This window comes from Gopherus flavomarginatus, chromosome 11, assembly GCF_025201925.1.
Source record: "Gopherus flavomarginatus isolate rGopFla2 chromosome 11, rGopFla2.mat.asm, whole genome shotgun sequence".
Classification (NCBI taxonomy): Eukaryota; Metazoa; Chordata; order Testudines; family Testudinidae; genus Gopherus; species Gopherus flavomarginatus.
In genome coordinates this window covers 14,913,178-14,935,550 of record NC_066627.1, presented here as the reverse complement: position 1 = coordinate 14,935,550, position 22,373 = coordinate 14,913,178, and the positions used below count along the sequence as shown (strand labels likewise).

The window sequence follows — 22,373 nt, the reverse complement described above, 5'->3', positions numbered from 1 at the left end:
CAGAAGTTGGTACAATAACAGATATTACACCACCCTCCTTGTCTCACCAGCGCTCGGATTGTAGGAGGTGAGAAGCACTCCCTGCTCCTAGTCAATTGAAGTGACAAGTGCTGTGCACCTTTGACATTCAGATCATGGGGTATTACTCAGAAGGAAATAAGAGTAATTCCCTCTGTCTCTCTAATCTTGACCATTGCCCTTCTCCTTCTCTCCACAGCCATCACACAATGTGCTGGGGAAGAAAATGTTCAACCGAACCACTGTGACCGAGTTCCTTCTGCTGGCGTTTTCTGATGTTAGGGAGCTGCAAATTTTGCACTTTGTGGTGTTTCTAATGATTTATCTGGCAGGCCTGATGGGGAATCTTCTCATCATCACAGCCATAGCCTTCGACCAACATCTTCACACTCCCTTGTACTTCTTCCTGGTGAATCTGGCCATCCTAGACCTTGGCTCCATCTCTGTCACCATCCCCAAACCCATGTCCAATTCCCTCATGAACACCAGGGTGATTTCTTATTCTGGATGTGTCGCCCAAGTCTTTCTCTTCATGTTCCTTGGTTCAGCTGATCTCGGCATCCTGACTGTCATGGCATATGATCGATATGTCGCCATCTGCCAACCACTGCACTACGAGAGAGTGATGAACAGGAGAGCTTGTGTCCAAATGGCAGCCAGTGCCTGGATCAGTGGTATTCTTTACTCTGCCCTGCACACTGGGAACACATTTGCAATATCCTTCTGTGGAGGTAACAGAGTGGATCAGTTCTTCTGTGACATCCCCCAGCTACTCAAGCTTGCCTGCTCTGACTCTGACGTCAATGAAAGTGGTGTTATTGCCTTTAGTGCATGCTTAGTCTTAAGCTGCTTTGTTTTAATAATTGTGTCATATGTTCAGATCTTCAAAACTGTGCTGAGAATTCCCTCTGAGCACGGCCGGCATAAAGCCTTCTCCACCTGCCTGCCTCACATCACTGTTGTCTCTTTGTTTATTTTCTCTGGCATCTTTGCCTACCTGAAACCCAACTCCAGCTCAACATCACGTCTGGATCTCGTGGTGGATGTTTTCTATTCCGTGGTGCCTCCAATGATGAACCCGATCATCTACAGCATAAGGAACAAGGAGATCAAAGCTGCCCTGAGGAAACTGATTGGACAGAGGTTATTCATGATCAATAAAATGTTCATCTTTCTCCTTTGATTTTAATTTCCTTCTGTGCTTCCAGGGGTGCTGGAACAATTTTTATAGCAGGGGTGCTGAGAGCCATTGAACCAAACTTTATAAACCCTGCATATAATAGAAACTACTTCAAGCCAAGGGGTACTGCAGCACCCCTCACACCCTTAGTTCCAACACCCATGTGTGTTTCTTTACAAATAAATCAACTGATGACATTTTCGTCTCCATGAGCATAAGATTTGCCATCTCTTTATACACAAAGGGGAATTTACATGGGGAAAATGAAAACACCACTCGAGTCAGTGGAGCTACCATAAATTTATACCAGTATGAATAATATCAGCATCTATTTGTCTGCCTGTCTATCTATCACAGGATTGTATACTGCCATCCATCACCATGCTATCTGAGCACCTTCTGTATAATACCAGTAGCCATATCAAAGTCCTTAGTGGACTTCATGGAGTCCCTGACTCTTCTTTTTGGGAGTACAAAATTGGATTGCAGTATCAGTGCAATAACGGTTGTTTTTTTGCTTCTGTTTCTGATTTTTAGTTTATTTTTTTTACCGAATCGGTAGGTGGGTTTATTTCTTTCATTGTTCCATTGTTTTTAAGGTGGGACTGACTGGGAAGATGGTAAGTGTTCATTGAGACAGCATTGTCAATGTTTTGTTACCTGTTGGGGGTGCCTCTACTTCACCTCTTTGATGGGGTTTTCTACACAAGCTGCAAATTTTCTTTCTACAATGATAAAGGTGTGACAAGTGTGTGCATGGCTGAGTTCCTATTGAAATAATTATATGAATAGAACTGGGTTATTACTGTGTTATTAATGATGTGTTAGGGAACCAAGACCCTTAGGTAGACATCTTTTTATTATTGTAACCTAAATAAATAAATGTATGCTGTGTCATTCGTGCTATGGTGGGAAAGGGTTGTTTGTTTGTTTGTTTGTTTCAGAGGAAGCTGTGGAGTATTTCTATGCATATCCTCCAGGAGGCTCACTACTCCCTGAAATTGTTCTACTCTTTATCTCTGGATCAGAGATCACAGCTGGGGGTCCCTGGCTTGAATGGGAGCTTCAGCTCTCCACTCTGCAGCCTGGAATTCCCAAGAACCCTGGCTCAAGACAGGGCTCTGAGGGCTTCCAGATTCCATGCCATGGAGCTGGGAGCCTGGAATCCCAGTGTCCACAGCTCTGGGCTAACCTTGCCATGCAGACTGTCCTGGGCCAGGAACCCAAAGGCTTCTATATTCCCAGGCCAACTGGCTGCTTGGAATCAATGCTGAGAGGGGAAGCCTGGGGAGCCAGGGTTCCCAAGAGACTGGAAGCCCTGGGGTACCCAGTCTGGGACAGTTGCATGGCTGGCCAGACCCAGAGCAGCAGTCCCTAAGCCCATTCCCTAGGCCCATTCCTGCAGCCATTGTTCAGACACCACTGCCAATGACTGTTGCCAGAACCATGATCAATGGCTGCTGGATCTAGCCCTGATATCCCAAATTCAGCCCTGAACAAGCACAGCTTCTCCAAGATGGAGCAACAGTAGGAGTTGAAAAACTATTTCAGATCCCTGCAATAGGCAGAGAAAGGGCTCTGGGTCCTCAGTGCAGGACACTGTGTCCCCAATCACATGGTCTTTGTCAGCAGGACTCTAGAGGCACAACACAAGACATGTTAGGCAGAGCTCTGTGCCCTTCAGGGGGGTTTGCTGAGCAATGCCCCCCCCACCCCAGGTGGAGCAGCCATTTCTAAGACGCTGCTTCCAAAATGCTTGAGTTTGATTCTCCAACAGGTCACCAGACTTGGTGGACACTGACCTGAGGAACCTCCAGTGACATCCTCAGTTTCCTGCCCCAGGTGAGGAGGTGGCAGTAGTGGCTGGTTGTTGTTTAGCTTGGGCCTTAATTTATGGAAGGTTTATCTGGAGCATGGTCCAAGCACAGGACTTAGAACCAGAACAGAGTTTTTATCAGACTCCTCTCTACCCAGAGCTATAGGATGTTTAGCCCATTCCCGGACGTGTGGTGCATCTCCTGTTGGCCATCTCTGTGATGTAGTTCCGTCACCTACACAGGGACATGGCACACTGAGGACCATCCAACAGCTCCCATTCTGTGGCCACCTCCAGGACTGATGATGAGCCGTAGACATGCCATAGAAGGAGAGGAGAGGGTGGTGGTCCTCAGGAGAAACTGTTGGAACTTCAGTCTCCAACCTCGCCCTATCCCCCCCTCCACACACAAAATCATCTTTCAAAAGATACTCCTAATCCCAACTAAACAAACTAAACTCTGACAGGCCAAATCCTCAGCTGATATAAATCGGTCATAGCACAGTTGAAACCAAAGGGCTAGGCCATCATTTGGCATAATTAGCCCTAGCTACTCTGAAATCAGTGGAACTGTATTAATTTATACCAGCTCAGGAAATGATCGTTCTTTTTTAGAGTTTGTCTCTGGCTACCTCTTAGTGATCAATTTCAAGCAGCCAGGGCAGCCTGGGCTGTGAGTTCCTCTGGAGGATGCATTCCAAGAGCTTCTGATCCAATGCAAGGGCAAAAAAACTCTGTTCCTCCAAAAGTAATTATGTGGCATGAATGAAAGAAGAGGCTATTCCAGGCCAGTAGAGCTTCTGGTGCTCTAAGCTATTGTAGGTCAACTGTCTGTGCTATAAATACATATTTGATTTGGCAAATATCTTGGGACACTCTTTGGGCCTCAGCTTTGCCTTGTTTTTAACCAAGGGTCATTCCAGAGATGTTGCCATTGTGTAAGATCCAGGCTGGGTTGTGTTCTCCCTCTGTGGGGTCAGTTAGAGTATATTGTCAGGGTGGTTTGTTCAGAGGTGAGATCATTGCTGGGCTCACAACCCTGGAGACATCATTCGACTATTTAGCCCCAGAGCAGGGACTTCCTGGGCTGTAGCCATGTCAAGCTGTACAGCGGGGAGGGACTTTCAGTCCCTGATCCTATTTAATCCTTCATCTCTCAGCCAAGCCTGCCCCAGGAGAGGAGCAGGAAGTGCTCATCTGTGGCATGGATCCCTGTCTACTTGGAACTGCAGAGAGACTCAGTAACCCAGAAATCCAGTGACAGAATATGAATATCAGTGCTGGATAATGCAATGATGGGTTTCTGAGAGCGATATATAGACAGTGGTCAATAATTTCTAGCACTGCAGGATCAAATGCTTTGCAAGTTGGGAAAATCTATCCAAAAACCAACACAATAAGTTTGCTATTGTCTTTTTTTCTTTATTAGAAAATGTTCTTTTCATAGAAGTCCCCTAAATTTCCAAACCTTGGAATTTCTGCAACAGGAAACCAATCATTCTCTGCTGAAAACTGAAAAATTCCAACCAAAATCTCCCCCCCTAAGAAAAAAATCAGCTTTTGAATAGATAGATAGATAGATAGATAGATGAGACCTTGCATAAAAATGTGTTTAACTGAAAACACAAATTTTCTTTAAAAAGAGTTAAATCAGAATATTATTGACTAGGGTGGGAAGTACTAATGTTGTCCAGTGATACCATAATTTTCAAAGATGTCATTCTGTTATATCCATTTTTATTTCTGTTTCAAAGACATAACTGCAGGATGACAGAACTGAATAAACAGCAGAGCTGATACCCAGGGAAAATGAGCTGTACCTAACAGACATTCTTGAACCTTGAAACTCAGAGTCTGGGTTGAATCAAGCAGTGACAGGCTGTCTATCTGGACTTTGCCAAAGGACACTAAGGGTTTGTCTACACCACAGCTGGGGGCATGCTTCCAAACTCAGGTAGGCAGACTTCACTAGCTCATAGTGGAGCAGATGGGGCCAGCACAGGGAGCGGCTCAGTCTAGTCACCTCAATACGAACCTGTCTTAACAGCATGGGTTCATAGTTGGATGGAGTCTGAGCTGGTGCCCAGCTACCCCTGGCTACATGGGTATGTTTTGTGCAGTAACTTGAGCAGACATAGCCCATGTCCATCTACTGGAGCTGGGAAGGTGTTCCCCTTTCCTGTGTAGATGGACCACCACAAGGTCAAGGGGACAGGAATCCAAACCTCCTGGTCTATCAATATATCCTGTGTGCAACACTGCTTCCAGCTGAGCACAGAGTCTGTAAATGGGTTCACAGTGCAGATATATGATAAAACACATCCCACCACCACAGAGCTCATAAAAGAAAAGTCAGAGAAAAGGAGGGAAAGGAAATGGAGACATGGAGAGAGGAAGTGACTGTCCCAAGGTTATACAGCAGGTCACTTGCAGAGACAAGAACAAAAGCCAAGTCTCCTGACTGCCTCTGACCCACACAGACCAGATATAAAGTCACAGAGGGAAACGACACAACCTAGCAGTAACTATGCAATGCTATCAGCCCATCTTTACTCCGAGATGGAAGTGCTGCTGGGATTGGTGCCATTAATCAATTTGTAACCAAGTGGCAGGTCATCTATAAACAGAGGTTGGAGAGGAATTGTTACAGAGAAGCTAGCACTTAGGATGCTCAGCGAGTGTGTCACATTTCCCTAGAAAGTGGGAAAGTCTTGGGGTTCTAGTACTTTAGTTTCATGCCAAAGTTTTTCCTCTGTTGCTTGATAGAGTTGAGGGGCCATATTTGCTCAATCTGTGGATTTATTTTGCAATTTGTTCCAGTCTTTAATGCATTTGTTCAAGTGACATCTTGGGCCAGATCCTCAGATGGTGCAAAGTGATGTAGCCCCATGGATTTTATGGGAGTTATGCCAATTGACACCAGTGTGATAACACACCTGAGTAGTGGTCTGATTGTATGCAGTACTTGGAACCATGTTGGTCCCAGAATATTAAATAGACAAGATTGGTGAGGTAGTATGTGAGGCTCGAAAGTTTGTCACTCTCACTCATGGAAGCTGATACAATAACAGCTTATACCTCACTGACCTTCTCTCTCTAATGCTCTGATTGTCAGCAGTGAGATCATGGGACAATTACTGAGAAGGGAATCAAGGCCATTCTCTCTGACAATCGAATCCTGAGTGTGGACCTTCTTCTTCCCTCCACAGCCATCAGATAACATGCTGAGGAAGAAAATGTCCAACGAACCACCGTGACCGAGTTCCTTCTCCTGGGTTTCTCTGACATTCGGGAGCTGTAGATTTTGCACTTTATGGTGTTTCTAATGATTTATCTGGCAGCCCTGATGGAGAATCTTCTTATCATCACAGCCATAGCCCTCAACCCCTATCTTCACAACCCCATGTACTTCTTCCTGGTGAATCTGGCCATCCTAGACCTTAGCTCCATCTCTGTCACCATCCCCAAATCCATGGTTAATTCCCTTATGAACACCAGGGTGATTTCTTAGTCTGGATGTGTCGCCCAAATCTTTTTCTTCATGTTCCTTGGTTCAGCTGATCTCAGCATCCTGACTGCCATGGCGTATGATCGATATGTCACCATCTGCCAACCACTGCACTATGAGAGAGTGATGAACAGGAGAGCTTGTGTCCAAATGGCAGCCAGTGCCTGGATCAGTGGTATTCTTTACTCTGCCCTGCACACTGGGAACAATTTGCATTATCCTTCTGTGGAGGAAATGTGGTGGATCAGTTTTTCTGCGCCATCCCCCAGCTACTCAAGCTTGCCTGCTCTGACTCAGACCTCAGTGAAACTGAGGTTATTGTCTTCTGTGCATGCTTAGCTTTAAGCTGCTTTGTTTTAATAATTGTGACATATGTTCAGATCTTCAGATCAGTGCTAAGAATCCCCAATGAGCAGGGCCGGCAAAAAGCCTTCTCCACCTGCCTGCCTCACATCACTGTTGTATCTTTGTTTGTTTCCATTGGCATCATTGCCTACCTGAAACCCAAGTCCAGGCCCATATCACATCTGGATCTCGTGGTGGATGTTTTCTATTCCATGGTACCTCCAGTGCTGAATCCAATCATCTACAGCATGAGGAACAAGGAGATCAAAGTTGCCCTGAGGAAACTGATTGGATGGAGGTTATTTAAAACAAATAAAAATATCCTAACAGGAACAAACCTGACTCTGTCAAGACCTTCATTGATTGACTTCAACCTTCTGGGACTTCTTCTGTAACTTTGGGCAAATCATTTAATCTCTTTCTTCCTCAGTTCCCCTTCTGTATTACAGGGGCAATGACATTTGTCTACTACACAAAGGTGTTGTGAGGACTAGGGTTGTGAAGTGCTCAGATACTCTGTTATGGAGGACATATAAGTACATAAAATTAAATGACTGAAAATCTTGGCCAACAATTCTATCTCATAGAACAGAGGTGTGCAAACTACAGCCTCTGGGCCACATCTGGCTTGCGTGACTGTCTTTTCTGGCCCTTGAGCTCCCAGCTGGGGAAGCTAGCCCCTAGCTCCTCCCTTATTGTCCTCCCTCCCCTGCAATGAGGATCCAAGGAACAGGGGGGGTTGGATGGGGAATTTCTGAGGGGGGCAGTCAGGAGGCAAGAAGTGGGAGGGGGAAGGGGCTAAGCTTCTTGGGGATGCACAGGTTTCCTACCCAGCCTTCCATACTATTTCACAACCCCAATGTCACCCTTGGGCCAAAAAGTTTGCCTATAATCAGGTTCTTTCATGCGAATCTTCTCCTGAAATTAAAATAAATATAATTTCAGATTGAAAGTTCAGAATCTCAAAGCTGCCTAAGGGTTTAAACATGCCTAAATCCCATGAAAATTAATGGAATTTGAGTATCCAGATAGCCAAGAAAGCTTGGAAGTATTTAGAAAGACAAAACACACAATTGGCCTGCAACACAAATCTGTTTGAAGTTTGCTTTCCTCTTTCAGCACAGGGACCTTTCCATTAACCTCTTGATGGCACTTTTCATCTCAGTGTTCCTCAGGGTGTAGATCATTGGGTTCAGCGTTGGAGTGACCACTGTGTACAGCACAGACACTGCCTTGTCCAGGGTGAATTTCTGGAAAGACCGATCATAGAAGACACAAGGCCCAAAATGCAAACTCACCACTGTGATCTGAGCTGCGCAATTGGACAGGGCTTTGTTTCCCTTCCATGACATGTGTCCTTATCTTGACAAGGATGATGGTGTAGGATATGATCAATGCAATGAAGACTCCTGTAGTGACCAGCCCACTGTTGGAGACCATCAGCAACTCCATTACGTACGTGTCTGTGCAGGCCAGTTTGATGACTTGGGGGACATCGCAGTCGAATCTATTTTGTGTGTTGGGTCCACAGAAGGGCAGCTGCATGATCAGTGAAAGCTGGACAATGGAATGGACAAAGCCACCAGCTGCATGCTCATACTTCTGTTCGTGATAGACAGGTAGTGCAATAGCTTATAGATGGCCACATACCCATCAGCTGCTTTCAATACTAGGAAGAAGACCACAATGCCCCTGATGAAGTGTAAGAAGAACATTTGGGTCAGACACACATTGAATGAGATGATTTGGCACTGGTACAGGTCGTCCTTTAGCATCTTGGGGCAGTCACTGAGGACTCACTGAGGTCCAGGAAAGCCACGTTGGCCAACAGGATGTACATGAGCATATGCAGGTGAGGGTCAGAGATCATGGTGATAATGATGGTGAGGTTCTCAAGACATGTAGTCCTGTAGACTAGGAGGAAGACCAGAAAGAGGAAGTGCTGGACCTCAGTGCTCTGGGAGATGTCCCCCAAAATAAATTCTGTCACAAGTTGTGAAGTTCTCCTGTTCCATTTAGGATCCTTAAAATATACCTGCAGGGATGACATAAATGAGAATGATGAACTCCTTGAGGTTCTTACTGTTAATTACTGGTAACCACTCACAACCTTATTAAAGTTTTTGTTTTGTGCATTATTTTGCTTAGAAATTACATTTCTGATTGAGAAAGCACACAAAAAATAGTATGTACCTGCAGTGGAAAAGAGTAGATGCTTAATTAGGTACCTAGGAAACCCTATTTGTGTTGGCTCACATGCTAGGTGAGTGTATGAACTATTGGGCAGTAGTGTCCCAGGCCCATTGTCTTTCATAATGGCAATTCATAGTGATTCTTAGTATTTGTGGCAGAAAGCTGGTGAGAATGATTCTATAGCCTGGTGGTTAAAGTAGTCATGGGCATACTGAAATCAAATCCTTGCTCCAGTCTACCTTTAATTATTTACACAAAATAGTGGAGTATTAAGAGTAGAGATTGATTAAACCCCTTATCCCAATATCCCATAAAACAGAGCATGCTCCTCTCTTACGGAAGATCTAAATTCAAATTCTTTCTCTGTATTAGGCAAAAAGGGAAACCAAACCCAGTTGTCTCTCCCCACAGGTAAGTCTGCGAACCACTAAGCTACAGCTTATAACAGAGGCACCACCTCCCCTGAAATGTTTGGAAATTTTTGATCCACCACCAACTTCTGAAAAATATGTTCACTTGCTTTTTTAGTATTACTATTTTTAAATTACTGGTAACAACTGTCAATCTTAACTGCAGCTTGGAAACGTTTGCATTTCTTGTTGTCATTATTTCCTTAAGGACTTCCCATCTTTCTCCAAACATTGTGAAGTTGACCGCTCCTGCAAACTCAGGAAGGAGACATAAACCTGTGCACTTTAAGAAGTTACACATTGCTGCATTCCTTTCACCTTTCTCTCTGGTGTTGGTCATAGACAGGAAACTCTACTAAAAGTATAATCATCAGATGATTCCTATATTCTATCTGTATGTAAGTTCAACAGTGCTAGGAGGTTTGTGTGCGTAGAGACACTAGCACTGAATCTAGAAGCATTTGTATAACTTATGGCACATAGAAGGGGTGAGGATCTTGTAATTACCCTCTGACCATTTCATTAATCAGAAATTTTTGATGCATGTCTTTATTTGTGTATACTATGTTTCCTAGTCAGAGTCAACACAACCCCTGTCCAATAAAGAGTAAAGCACAGTGGAGCGCATGAACCCTGATAAATAAATCCCCTATTTATGGATGAGTGAGACTGTGTCTACACTACAAGCTATGCCACTGCAGTGTAGATGCTTACTACAGTCACAGAAGGGGATTTTCCGTCACTGTAGTAAATCTACCCTCTTGAGACTTGGTACCGATATTGATAGAAGAATTCTTCCATCAACCACACTGTGGCTAGAGAGCAGATTGGGTAGATCTAACTATGTTGCAGAGAGCAAGACATTTTCACAGCTCTGAATGATGTAGCTAGGCTGACATCCATTTTAGGTGTATAGCAGGCTAATACTCTCCCAGAATGCATGTTTCATTATTTCAGAATGAAGCCAGAGGGGGATGGTTAAGGTTGTTTGGTTATTTTGAACTGAGCATTTCCATTCTTTCAAATATTGGTTTTCTTTTTAAGTTCAGTCTTAACACTGAATTTCCCTGAATCTCTATGTCCCTTTGTCCACTATGACTTCCATCTGTCAATGACTTTTTTCTTCCTTTCCTTAGGAATTAATGCTGGGACTTACAGAAGAGCTAGATTGTTAAAGTTCTTTAGGTGCCTAGTAGGATTTTCAAAAGAGCCTAGGTGTCTAATATACAATGAAATTGTTGTATTTTATGGACCTAGAGTGGGATTCACGAAGATATTTAGATGCATTTTCATAAGTGCCTAATGGCCAAGTTTTTAAAAGTACTTAGGCATCGAAAAACGCAGATAGGTGCCTAGTGGAACTTTCAGAAACACCTGAACAGATTAGGCATCTAATTCTTTTTTAAATCAATGGAAGTTAGGCATGTATGAATTTTAGGCACTTTAGAAAATCGCACTAAATCCCACTAGGTGCATAAATATTTTGAAAATCTGGCCCTTTTAAATTTTTGAAAATCCCACTTTAGGTCTGATGGAAGAGACTGAGAGCCAGGGTCTGATAACAGACCTGATTCTGTGAAATCAGGATCAAGGTATCTGAGAATGTTTTCATCAATATTTTTAAATGTATGATTAAAAATTGCAAAAGATAAAGTTTGAAATTTCAAAAGTTTTAATGAAACTGCTGTTAGGTTTCTCGGCCAGGTCCAAAGCAAAAATATCATCTCCTAAAGCCACATATGAATGGCCAGATTTTTTTCTGAACTCTTCAGTCTAAGAGATAATGGTATATCATTCCCCTCTATTTGACATTGGTGAGGCCTCACCTGGAGAACTGTGCCCAGTTTTGGGGCCCACACTACAGGAAAGTTGTGGAAAAATTAGAAAAAGTCCAACGGAGGGCAACAAAAATTGTTAGAGGGCTGGGGCACATGACTTAGGAGGAGAGGCTGAGGGAACTGCAATTTTTTATTCTGTAGAAGAGAAGAATGAGGAGGGATTTGATTGCTGCTTTCAGCTACCTGAAAGCAGATTTCAAAGACGATGAATCTAGACTGTTTTCAGTGGTAGCAGATGATGAACAAGGAGTAATGGTTTCCAGTTGCAGTGAGAGAGGTTTAGATTAGATATTAGGAAAAACTTTTTCAGTAGTAGGGTGGTGAAGCACTGGAATGTGTTACTGATGGAGGTGGTGGAATCGCCTTCTTTAGAGTTTTTTAAGGTTAGGCTTGCCAAAGCCCTGGCTGGAATGATTTAATTGGGGTTGGCCCTGCTTTGAGCAGGGGGTTGGACTAGATGACCTCCTGAGGTCCCTTCCAACCCTCATATTCTATGATCATTTCGAGGGGGTTTTCCGAGTGTGCCATAGGTTTGCTTTCCACAATGACCAAAGAGTAGAAAAGAGGTTTCTGTGTAGTTGAGTTCTCCTTGAAATTATGTCAGACTGCAGGGATATTACTGTATTATTGATTATATGCTGAAGTGCCTAGAGTCTTTATCATCATAATCATCATTCTTCTTCTTCTTATTATTATTATTATTACTACTATTATTATTATTATTATCTAATTAAAAATTAAAAAAATAACTAAAAGTTGTGTCATTCGTACTAGATTGGAAGAGGCTATTTTGATGAGGAAGGTTTCCTATTGTTTCCCAAAGTATATCTGACTTGCAATAATGAGGCCAAATCTGCATCCCATTGAAGTCACTAGAGATTAGCCTTCCACTTAAAAGACAGCAGGATTTGGCCAATGGCTTGGAAACAAAAAGACCCATTTTTTCTCTAATGTCACCCTAGAGAAAGTCAGTGTGACAGAGACGTAAGGGTAAAATTTCCCATGTTAGTTATACTAGCACCAAAGCAGAGAAGCTCCATTGACATCACCAATTTAATACCAAAGAAGGTTTGGCCAAAGACTCAGGGCTAAACTCAGTATTGCTATACACATTGATGTATGTGACTTTGATAGCTAGGCTTAGAAGGATCAGATTTTTATTGATAAATGTTGATAAGTTAGTAAGAGGACCAAAACAAATTCACCGTGGCTAAACAGCAAAGTAATATAAGTACTGTACTTAGAGACAAAAAGTCACCCTTTAAACAGTGGAAGTTAAATCCTACTGTGGAAAATCGTAAGGAAAATAAAGCTCTGCAAGTCAAGTGTAAAAGTATAATTAGGTACGCCAAAGAAGAGAACAAGAGTACTTCACAGTTTGAACTCATGGCACAGAGATGGGTGCATAGCTACTGCCACTTAGGAAAGTGGATTAACTACAGTCAGTGTAGAAGCATCTTCACTTAAGCACTACAGGGGTGCAGCTGCATCAGGTCACCTATGCCGATGCAGAGTTTTAAGTGTTGACTTGCACTTAGGTACCTGTTAGAGGGTGTGGCTTAGCACACACCTGTCTGGTCAGTGTTTCCTGCAGTTTAGTTAGGTGCCTCCCTACAAAGCATACTGGCTTCTCTGGATTCCATTTTTCATTGTCTGTCTCTCCCTGTTCATTGTACAGGAGGCTGGGCACCTAACTCACAGTTTGCAAATCACAGTGATTTTCTGGGTACCCAAAGGTTAAGTTCTGAGATGTTCAGAGTTGCAACACAAAATGTTCAACTTTCTAAATGTATTTGGGTGCCTTGTGGGATTTTCAAAAGCTGCTAGATGCCCAACACCCATGAAAACTATGAATTTTAGGTACCTCAGTCCTTTTACAAATCTTTTTGGCATCTAAAAACCTTTGAAATTGTGGCACTCAAATCCTTTTGTGAATCTATCCTTGAATGTCTGAAATCCCCTAAGAGGCTTTGAACATACACATTTCCAATATTGAGGGTTTTGGAAACTTCATCTGGTTTTTACCAATGGTTCCTTTCTTAGTAATGGGCTGAACATAGTCTCCAGTTTCAAATGCACTTGCTTTTAGGGCATTCAAAATTTAGGACAGGAAAGTGTTGGGGAGAATTTCCTGACATAAGTGATGGAGAAACAAACTAGGGGCAGAGTTCTTCTTGACCTGCTGCTCAGAAACAGGGAAGAATTGGTAGGGGAAGCAAAAGTACATAGGAACCTGGGAGGCAGTGACCATGAGATGGTCAAGTTCAGGACCCTGACATAAGGAAGAAAGGAGAGCAGCAAGGTATGGAGCCTGGACTTCAGAAAAGTAGACTTTGATTCCCTCAGGGAACTGATGGGCAGGATCCCCTGGGAAAATAACATAAGGAGGAAAGGAGTCCAGGGGAGCTGGTTGTATTTTATAGAATCCTGATTGAGGTTGCAGGAACAAACCATCCTAATGAGTAGAAAGAATAGTAAATATGGCAGGCAAGCAGCCTGGCTTAACAGTGAAATCCTTGCTGATCTTCTACACAAAAATGAAGCTTACAAGAAGTGGAAGCTTGGATAAATGACCAGGGAGGAGAATAAAAATATTGTTCAGGCATACAGGAGGGAAATCAAGAAGGTCAAATCACACTTGGAGTTGCAGCTAGCAAGAGATGTTAAGAGTAAGAAGAAGAGTTTCTTCAGGTATGTTAGCAATGAGAAGATGGCCAGGGAAAGTGTGGGTCCCTTACTGAACGGGGGAGGCAACCTAGTGAGAGAGGATGTGGAAAAAGCTAATATACTCAGTTCTTTTTTTCCTCTGTCTTCATGAACAAGGTCAGCTCCCAGACTGCTGCACTGGGCAGCACAGTATGGAGAGGAGGTGACCGGCCCTTTGCGGAGAAATAAGAGGTTCAGGACAATTTAAGAAAGCTGCATGAGCACATAGGGCCAGATGTGCTGCATCCGAGGGTGCTGAAGAAGTTAGCGGATGTGACTGTAGAATCATTGGCCATTATCTTTGAAAACTTGTGGTCATCTAGGGAGGTCCCAGATGACTGGAAAAAGGCTACTGTAGTGCCCATCTTTAAAAAAGAGAAGAAGAAGGATCTGGGGAACTACAGATCAGTCAGCGTCACCTCAGTCCCTGGAAAAATCATGGAACAGGTCCTCAAGGAATCAATTCTGAAGCACTTAGAGGACAGGAAAGTGATCAGGAACAGTCAGCATGGATTCACCAAGGGCAAGTCATGCCTGACTAACCTAACTGCCTTCTATGAGGGGATAACTGGGTCTATGGATGAGGGGAAAGCAGTGGATGTGTTATTCCTTGACTTTAGCAAAACTTTTGATATGGTCTCCCACAGTATTCTTGCCAGTAAGTTAAAGAAGCATGGAATGGATGGAAGGACTATAAGGTGAATAGAAAGCTGGGTAGATTGTCAGGTTCAACGGGTAGTAATCAATGGCTCCTTGTCTAATTGGCAGCCCTGGATACCCCTCCATTTTGTCTTCAGCTGGCTAAAGAGAGAGCCTCCTCACTGCCCAAGATACGTGGAAGCAACTGGAACAAAGGGCAGTGACTTCAAGGGGTGTGAGTGATTGCTGGACCCAGGCTAAAAGTTAGTCTATAAAAGGGAGCATTCTGGAACTGGTGAGGTTTATATCTGTATTCACTTTGATTAGACAAAGATTTGCACATTTTATTTTATTTTGCTCTGTGACTTACTGTGACTTTGCTCTGTCTGTTATTACAGGGAACCACTTAAATCCTACTTTCTGTATTTAATAAAATCAGAGTATGTATTAATACCTGGGGGAGGAAACAACTGTGCATATCTCTCTGTCAGTGTTATAGATGGCTAACAATTTATTAAACTGATTTACTTACATTTAGACCACCGTTGGGAGTTGGATGTCTGAGTGTTAAAGACAGGAACAATTATGTTAGCTACTTTCAGGTAAACCTCTAGCTTTGGAGCAAGTAATTCAGCCCCTGGGTCTTTGTTGGGGCAGATGGGAGTCTCTGGCTCCGGCAGGACAGGATGCTGGGTCCCCGAGTTGACAGGGAAGGCAGGGGTAAAAGTAGTCTTGGCAGTTCCCAAGGCTGTTTCTGTGATCCAACCCATCACAACTATGAACTAGACCAACTGAGTAGATTTGTTTTTAAGAAAATTCATTGTATCTAATCAGGCAAAGAAAGAGAGTATGTTATAATGTATTAATTTAAAATGGCTCAAAGCTCCCAGGCAGTGCATGTAATGAAGTTCTTGTAAAAGAGTAATGGAGTAAGAAAGATTCAAAGAAATAACAAGAAATAATGAATAGTCACAGGAAAACATTGAGTTGGACATCAACAGTCACAGACAGAAAAAAAGGCACAATAAATTGGCATTGATTTTTCATGATCTATCTACCTATCTATCTATCTATTAGTCTATATGATCTTATTTTATCTATTGTATATGTAATACACACAACCATGCACACGCATGGTTTAATAAATATTAATTAATAATAATAACAGCAACCAGCTTTGGAGAGCTAGACACATATGGATACTTGTGTGGTTGAGAGTCGAATGGCTCTATACAGAGCTACACATTGAAGTGAATGGCTGTATCCCAAATGTTATGATTAAAAGGTTAGTTCAACCTCTTCTCCCTGCTCTGGTCTCTAACTTCAAACCTTTTGGTCTAAGCTTTGTGCCTATCCCTGTCTTAGGGTGGAATCATGTGATTCTCCATCTCTCAAACTGGGTCCCAACCGTGATTTCTCCAACTGTGTTTGGTATCTGCAGTTCTTCCCACAGGAGCAGTGACCAGTAGTATGTTGAGTGACTAGAACGTCTTCACCATGCAAAGTGTGATTTATTTACCACAGTGGGAACAGAGCATAACATAAGAGAAAATATGAGCACTGCCAGATGGAGCACTGCAGTAGTTTGGTGGAATCAAAATTTGGCCTTATTTTTCAGACTTAGTTTGTCTTTAAGAACCATTTTAATACCTTTCTCTTCCAAATACCTTTCCACCATAGGAAGAATAAAACAGTATTTATTTATTTTAATAAATTTAAATAAATAACAATAATACATACAGTTATATAAGGCTCTAGGTGCCCTAATACATTATACACAACACAATAAAAACCCATCAGCATTATAATCATCACTTGAACAGACACCTGTAGAAACTATTTTTCAATTCTACATCAATGGGGAAAGCAAAACTTCAAGTCTCTCAGAAAACCCCCTCAAGGTGATTCTGACATTAACACCTTGAATAGATGACAAAATAAATGGATACCACCATTTAGTAAAACATACTCCACCCTCCCAAACTCCTCACTCCCCCAAAAAAGCTACCTGAAACAAAGAAACAAGTGAACAAATAAATCAACAAAATCAAACAAAATGAAAAAGAAACAAGCAAACACACAAGTCAAAACTCTCATATCCCAGGTTATAGGTGTCAGAAACCCTATAAATCCTTATGACAGATAGGTAGGTGCATATGTAGATAGATTCTGATCTTACGTACACTGATGTAATCTTATTCTAATTCATTTGACTTCAGTGAAGCTAGTCCAGATTTTATGATTTCATCAACAGATTGCACCCTATGCTCTCAGAGAGACAATTTTGTCATCAGTTGATTATAGCTACAAAGAAACTCCGAATGAAATCACAGTCAAGTTGCAGGGATGGACATTTTAATTCTTGGTGAATAACCTCCAGACAATCAATTCCTTCAATACAGCTTTGATCTCCTTGTTCCTCATGCTGTAGATGATCGGATTCATCACTGGAGGCACCAGGGGATAGAGAACACCCACCACAAGGTCCAGACCTGATGCTGAGCTGGAGGTGGGTTTCAGGTAGTCAAAGATGGCAGTGAAAAGCAACAAAGAGACCCCAGTGATGCGAGGAAGGCAGGTGGAGAAGGCTTTACGCCGGCCCTGCTCAGAGGGGATTCTCAGCACTGTTTAGAAGATCTGAACATAATACACAATTATAAAAACAAAGTAGTTTAAACCTAAAAACACATCAAAGGCAATAGCCCCAATTTCACTGAGGTACGAGTCAGAGCAGGTGAGCTTGAGTAGTTGGGGGATTTCACAGAAGGACTGGTTGATGACATTGGACTGGCAGAAGGGTAACCTGAAGGTGTTGCCAGTGTGCAGGGCAGAGAGGACGATACTAGTAATCTAGGCACTGGATGCCATTTGGACACAAGCTCTCCTGTTCATCACTCTCTCATAGTGCAGTGGTTGGCAGATGGTGACATATCGGTCGTATGCCATGATGGTGAGTAAGGCAAGATCAGCTGCAGAAAAAAAGAAAAAGAGAAAGACTTGGGTGACACATCCAGGATCAGAAATCACCCTGGTGTTCATGAGGGAGTTGGCCATGGATTTGGGGATGGTAACTGAGATGGAGCTGAGGTCTAGGATGGACAGATTCACCAGGAAGAAGAACATGGGGGTTTGAAGATGGGAGTTGAGGGCTACAGCTGTGATGATGAAATGATTCCCCATCCGGCCTGCCAGGTAAATCACCAGAAACACCACAAAGTGCAGAATCTGCAGCTCCCGAATGTCAGAGAATTCCAGGAGAAGGAACTTGGTCTGGGTGGTTTGGTTGGACATTTTCTTTCTCAGTTCATTGTGTGATGGCTGTGGAGGGAAAGACAAAGACAATGGGGGAATAACTGTGACAGAGGAAGTGGCCTGATTTCCTGCAACAATATGATGTGAGTGTCAAGAATGCACAGTACTCGTCACTGCTATTAACTACGAGTGGTGAATTATCACATGAATGTATGTTATCACACCTCCCTTAAAGTCAATGGATCTTCATCAGTTTGCCCCATTTGAAGATCTGGCTCATGATGTAATGTAATAAAATGCTGTGTGAAGGATGGAGCAAAGTCCAATCCCAATGCAACAATTCTAGCAAAGATGGAACCCCTACTGCTACAAAGAGCAGGGTCTGTACTTGGGCAAGAAACTAAGATGCTAAAATGTCAATGCTGCCTGATATCCTCTTTTCGTGGAAATATGAGATGGACATGGCATTTTGTATGACAGCTAGCCTTTAACGATTTCACTGCAACACCACGTAGATGGCCTGCTGCCTGAAAATGTATTGATTTATGATGCCAAATCCTGACTTCATTTCCATCTCTGTGTACCGATGGGCTAGCAACATCGCTCTGCTACCTCCTTGCTGTGTCATTTGGCTCTGTCACTTTCAAGGTGTGCAGGTCAGTGGCCTCCAGGAGACTTGGGTTCTGTTCTTGGCTCTGCCACTGACCTGCTCTGTAACTTTGGGCCAGTCACTTCCCCTCCCTGTGCCTCTGTTTCCCCTCCATCCATTCTCTGCCTTATCTTTATGGACTGTGAGTTCTGTGGGGGAAGATTTGTGTCTTATTATATGTATGTTCACTGCCCCCATTTACAACATTTCTGTTTAGCAGGCAGTACTGTAGGACAAAGGATATGGTGCTAGAGCAGAATATCTCAGTTCTAATCCCATTGACATGCTCTATGTCCTTGGGCAGGGATAAGAGAGACAGGCTTTCCATGGGGACTTCAATTCATTGTTCTCTATTTAAGGCTCTAGTATGTTTAATACCCATGCTCTTGGCTGCCAACTTTGCTGTTAACTCAGTTTTACCGTTCGACAAGTGTCCCTTTGAAACAGAAATAAACACAGTTGCAATAGAGTGACTGGGTTCAAACTGTACTATTATTGGACTATATCAGTTTTCCTACACCCTTTGAAATCTACAGGTCCAATCTGAGGTATTCAGACATTTTCAGTTTACATTATTTCAAAGGAAAACTGGATTTTAAACTGAGACATGTTCCAAGGAAGTCTCTGCTATTCTTGAAAAATAACCTATGTATTGGAAAAGTCAAAACTTTTTTTTTTAAATTCACTGACAATGTTTCAGTTTTAAGCAGGTTGCCTGAAATTGTCCGGTTCTCAATGAACAAAAAGAAAAAAAGTTTTGGTTTTCACAATTTTTATGAAAAGTCAACTGTTATCTCCTGGATGGAAAAGAAAAGACTCTATGGAGCCTTAAATATATTTAAATATAATGATATTTAATTGCACATAGCAAACTTACTGTTTTGTCTCTGTAGAATATTCTTTAATTTGTGATGCATTTGACACTCCACCACGGGGATTCTTAAATCATTCCTTTTTTGTGTACCTGTCAATAATGCCTCATTACTGATTTATCCAGCTGCTGTTTCTCTGCCCCTTCACCATATTTCCTGTGATGCTGGGTCTTTCTGCAGTTCCCAGAAGACAGGGACCTACTCCACAAATGGGAGCTCCCTGCTCCCCTCCTCAGACAGTCTTGGCTGAGGGGGTGAAGACTCTCCAAGCTGTATAACAAATCACAGCTTCTGCATTCTTCAAACATGGATACAACTCAGCATATGGTTGTTGGGTGCTGATCTCTCATTGGAAGTCTCTCAGAGTTTCATGTCAAACATGATCACAGCTCAGTATTTGCTTGTTCTGCAGCTAAAGTGCTGAACCCAAAATTCAGGGCTGTGAGTCCAGCTTTGATCTAATCTTAGGAGCAAACCACCCTGACATTCTACACTAGTTGACCCTAACCCCACAGAGGGGGAACAGCACCTGCCCTGGATCTCACATGTTTGTCGCATGCCTGGAAGGACCCTTGGCTAAAGAAAGGCATGGCTGATGCCCCACATGAGTGCCAAGGAGATTGAAGAATAGAGTATATATTTGTAACACAGACATGCTCACAATAGCTCAGAACCCAGTGGCTTCAGCTCCCCAGCCAGCTTGGAATAGCCTGTTCCGTCATTAATGCCACATTATCAACTCTGAGAGAGCAGAAATGTTTTCCCCTCTATGTTGCATCAGGGGCTTTTGGGATGCAGCCATCAGTGAAACCCACAGCTCAGGCTGCTGGGGCTGTTTGATGTTGGTCACAAAGAAGCAGCCAGAGGCAAACCCTAAAAGCAGAGTGAAACGTCCTCAACCCTTGTAAACTGATACAATTTCAAATAATTTGGACTCTTTAAGCCAAGTGGAGATGTGGCCTTTTGATTTCAAAGGAGCTTCTTTAATTTACATTAGCTGGGGATCTGACTCTAAGACGTCCATGGAAATATGTCCATTTTCACCAGCTGGGGAATCTGGATTCATTAACTCTGCTGGTGCTACTGCAGATCTACACCAGCTGGAGATTGGATCGATAAACAGTTTCAAATCCATATTCTTTGCCTGCGAATCTGATCTGAGGAGACCAAAGTTCCAAACTCGTCTGCACCTTCTTTGGTCTTTGACGCAGGGGATAAATTTGCAAGGATGGCACTTTTAATGGTTACAGAGTGGTTAATTCCTACTGGGACAGAACTGTGGAGGAATTCAGTGTTGCAGAGAGCTTCTCTATCTGATATTCAGCTTATCTGAAAATCTGGCTCAGGATGTGGCATGATAAAATACAGTAAGAAGGATGGACAAAGCACACCCAAACCTACGAATTCTAGCCAAGATGTTCCCCCTCTTAGTCAGACAGAAGGCTGAAAACTTGAATGTGGAGGTAACATGCTAAAATGCTAATGGTGCAAGATCTCCACATTCCAGGGAAATATGATATGGACTCACAAAGCATCCAATGAGACAGCTCAGTTGTAAGGATTCCACTGCAACATCACACAGACAGCCTACTGCCTAAACTGATTTTTGGCACCAGACTCCAGCTGCATTTCCATCTCTCTGTGATGATGGGCTAATAGCATTACTCAGCTAATTGTCTCTTGTGTTATGTGCCCCTGTGACCTTCTGTCTGTCCTGTGTGGGTCAGTGGCCATCAGGAAATTTGATTTCTATTCCTGGTTCTGCCACTGACCTACTGTGTGACATTGGGTTGGTCACTTCTTCTGCCTAAGCCTCTGTTTCCCCTCCATCCCTTTCTCTGCTCTGTCTACTGTGGGTTTAAAATCTCTTGGGCGTTAGCTGCGTCTTACTATGGGGGTGTGCTGTCTGTTTAGCAGGCATCAGTGTGGGAAAGAGGATATGGTGGTACAGCAGGAGAGCTGGGGTCTAGTCTCGCTGCCCTCCTCAATGTCCTTCGGTAGAGACAGGCTTTGGTTGGGGGCTCCAGCTGTCTGTGCCTAAGTCTAAAGATGCCTGCATGTGTAATGCATATTCTGTGGGTATCAACTTTGCTCTGCTCTTTACTTTACGATTGCAATAGAGTGAACAGGTTTGTAATTTTGGTGTTATTGGAAAATATTAATGTTAGCATCCTGGCTTAATTATAGATTTAGAATATGGTCTAAATTTTCATTCTGTTTCCAATCTGTTTGTTTTAAATCTAAGTTTTCAATCCATTTAAATTATTCCAAAGGAAAACTGGATTATCTATTGAAAATATTTTCCTGCAAAGTCTTTGTGATCCATAAAAACAACATATGTAATGGCAAAATCAAAACTGTTTCTTTTTTCAATAAGTTCAGGGATTTGTTTCCAGATTTCAGTAGTTTTTAACAGCAATTGTTTGGTTCACAATGCCCAAAACCAAAAAAAACCTTTTGATTTCCAAGTCTATAAAAATTGAATATTTTTCTGCTAAGCAAAAATGAGCTCTAGATGTTTTCTGAAATGATTGTAAAAGTTTTAGCGTTTCAATGTAATTCATAGTTCTATTATTACATTTCCTTCAGTGTATTAAAACCCAACCATGTTAAATGAAATAGCAAACGTACAGTGTTGGTCTTTTTGGAATGTTTCCCAACCTGAGAAGCATTTGATAGTCCATTGCCAGGATTCTCAGTCATTTTCTGTCTCTATATCTCTCAATAATGCCCCCACCACTGTGTTATCCAGCAGCTGTTTCCCTGCCCGTCAACATATTCCCTTAATGGCTGGGTCTCTGCGGTTCCCGACAGACAGGGACCCACTCCAAGCATGACCACTCACTACTCCCCTCCTGGGTCAGGTTTCATTGAGAGGTGAAGGACTAAATAGAATGGGGTATTGAAAGCCCATCCCAACTCTGGAGCTGATTCTGAGTTGTGTGGG

At 42.7% G+C, this 22,373-nt stretch overlaps 1 protein-coding gene and 3 pseudogenes across 1 annotated transcript; 2 read left to right on the top strand and 2 right to left on the bottom strand.

The window, feature by feature from the left end:
• Positions 1–220: 220 nt before the first annotated feature.
• Positions 221–1,201, top strand: LOC127031320 (olfactory receptor 14A16-like). The gene has a single exon (XM_050918068.1). It carries the CDS (start codon positions 245–247, stop codon positions 1,199–1,201), a length of 957 nt encoding a protein of 318 aa, XP_050774025.1. The 5' UTR covers positions 221–244.
• Positions 1,202–5,115: 3,914 nt separating this feature from the next.
• Positions 5,116–7,262, top strand: LOC127030856 (olfactory receptor 14A16-like; annotated as a pseudogene).
• A 186-nt stretch (positions 7,263–7,448) lies between these two features.
• Positions 7,449–8,917, bottom strand: LOC127030855 (olfactory receptor 4D1-like; annotated as a pseudogene).
• An 8,091-nt stretch (positions 8,918–17,008) lies between these two features.
• LOC127031137 (olfactory receptor 14C36-like) lies at positions 17,009–22,098 on the bottom strand (annotated as a pseudogene).
• Between the last annotated feature and the right edge of the window lie 275 nt (positions 22,099–22,373).

Excerpts from the sequence above, each read along its gene's own strand:
- LOC127031320 (XM_050918068.1), top strand. The coding sequence starts at position 245 with ATGTTCAACCGAACCACTGTGACCGAGTTCCTTCTGCTGGCGTTTTCT.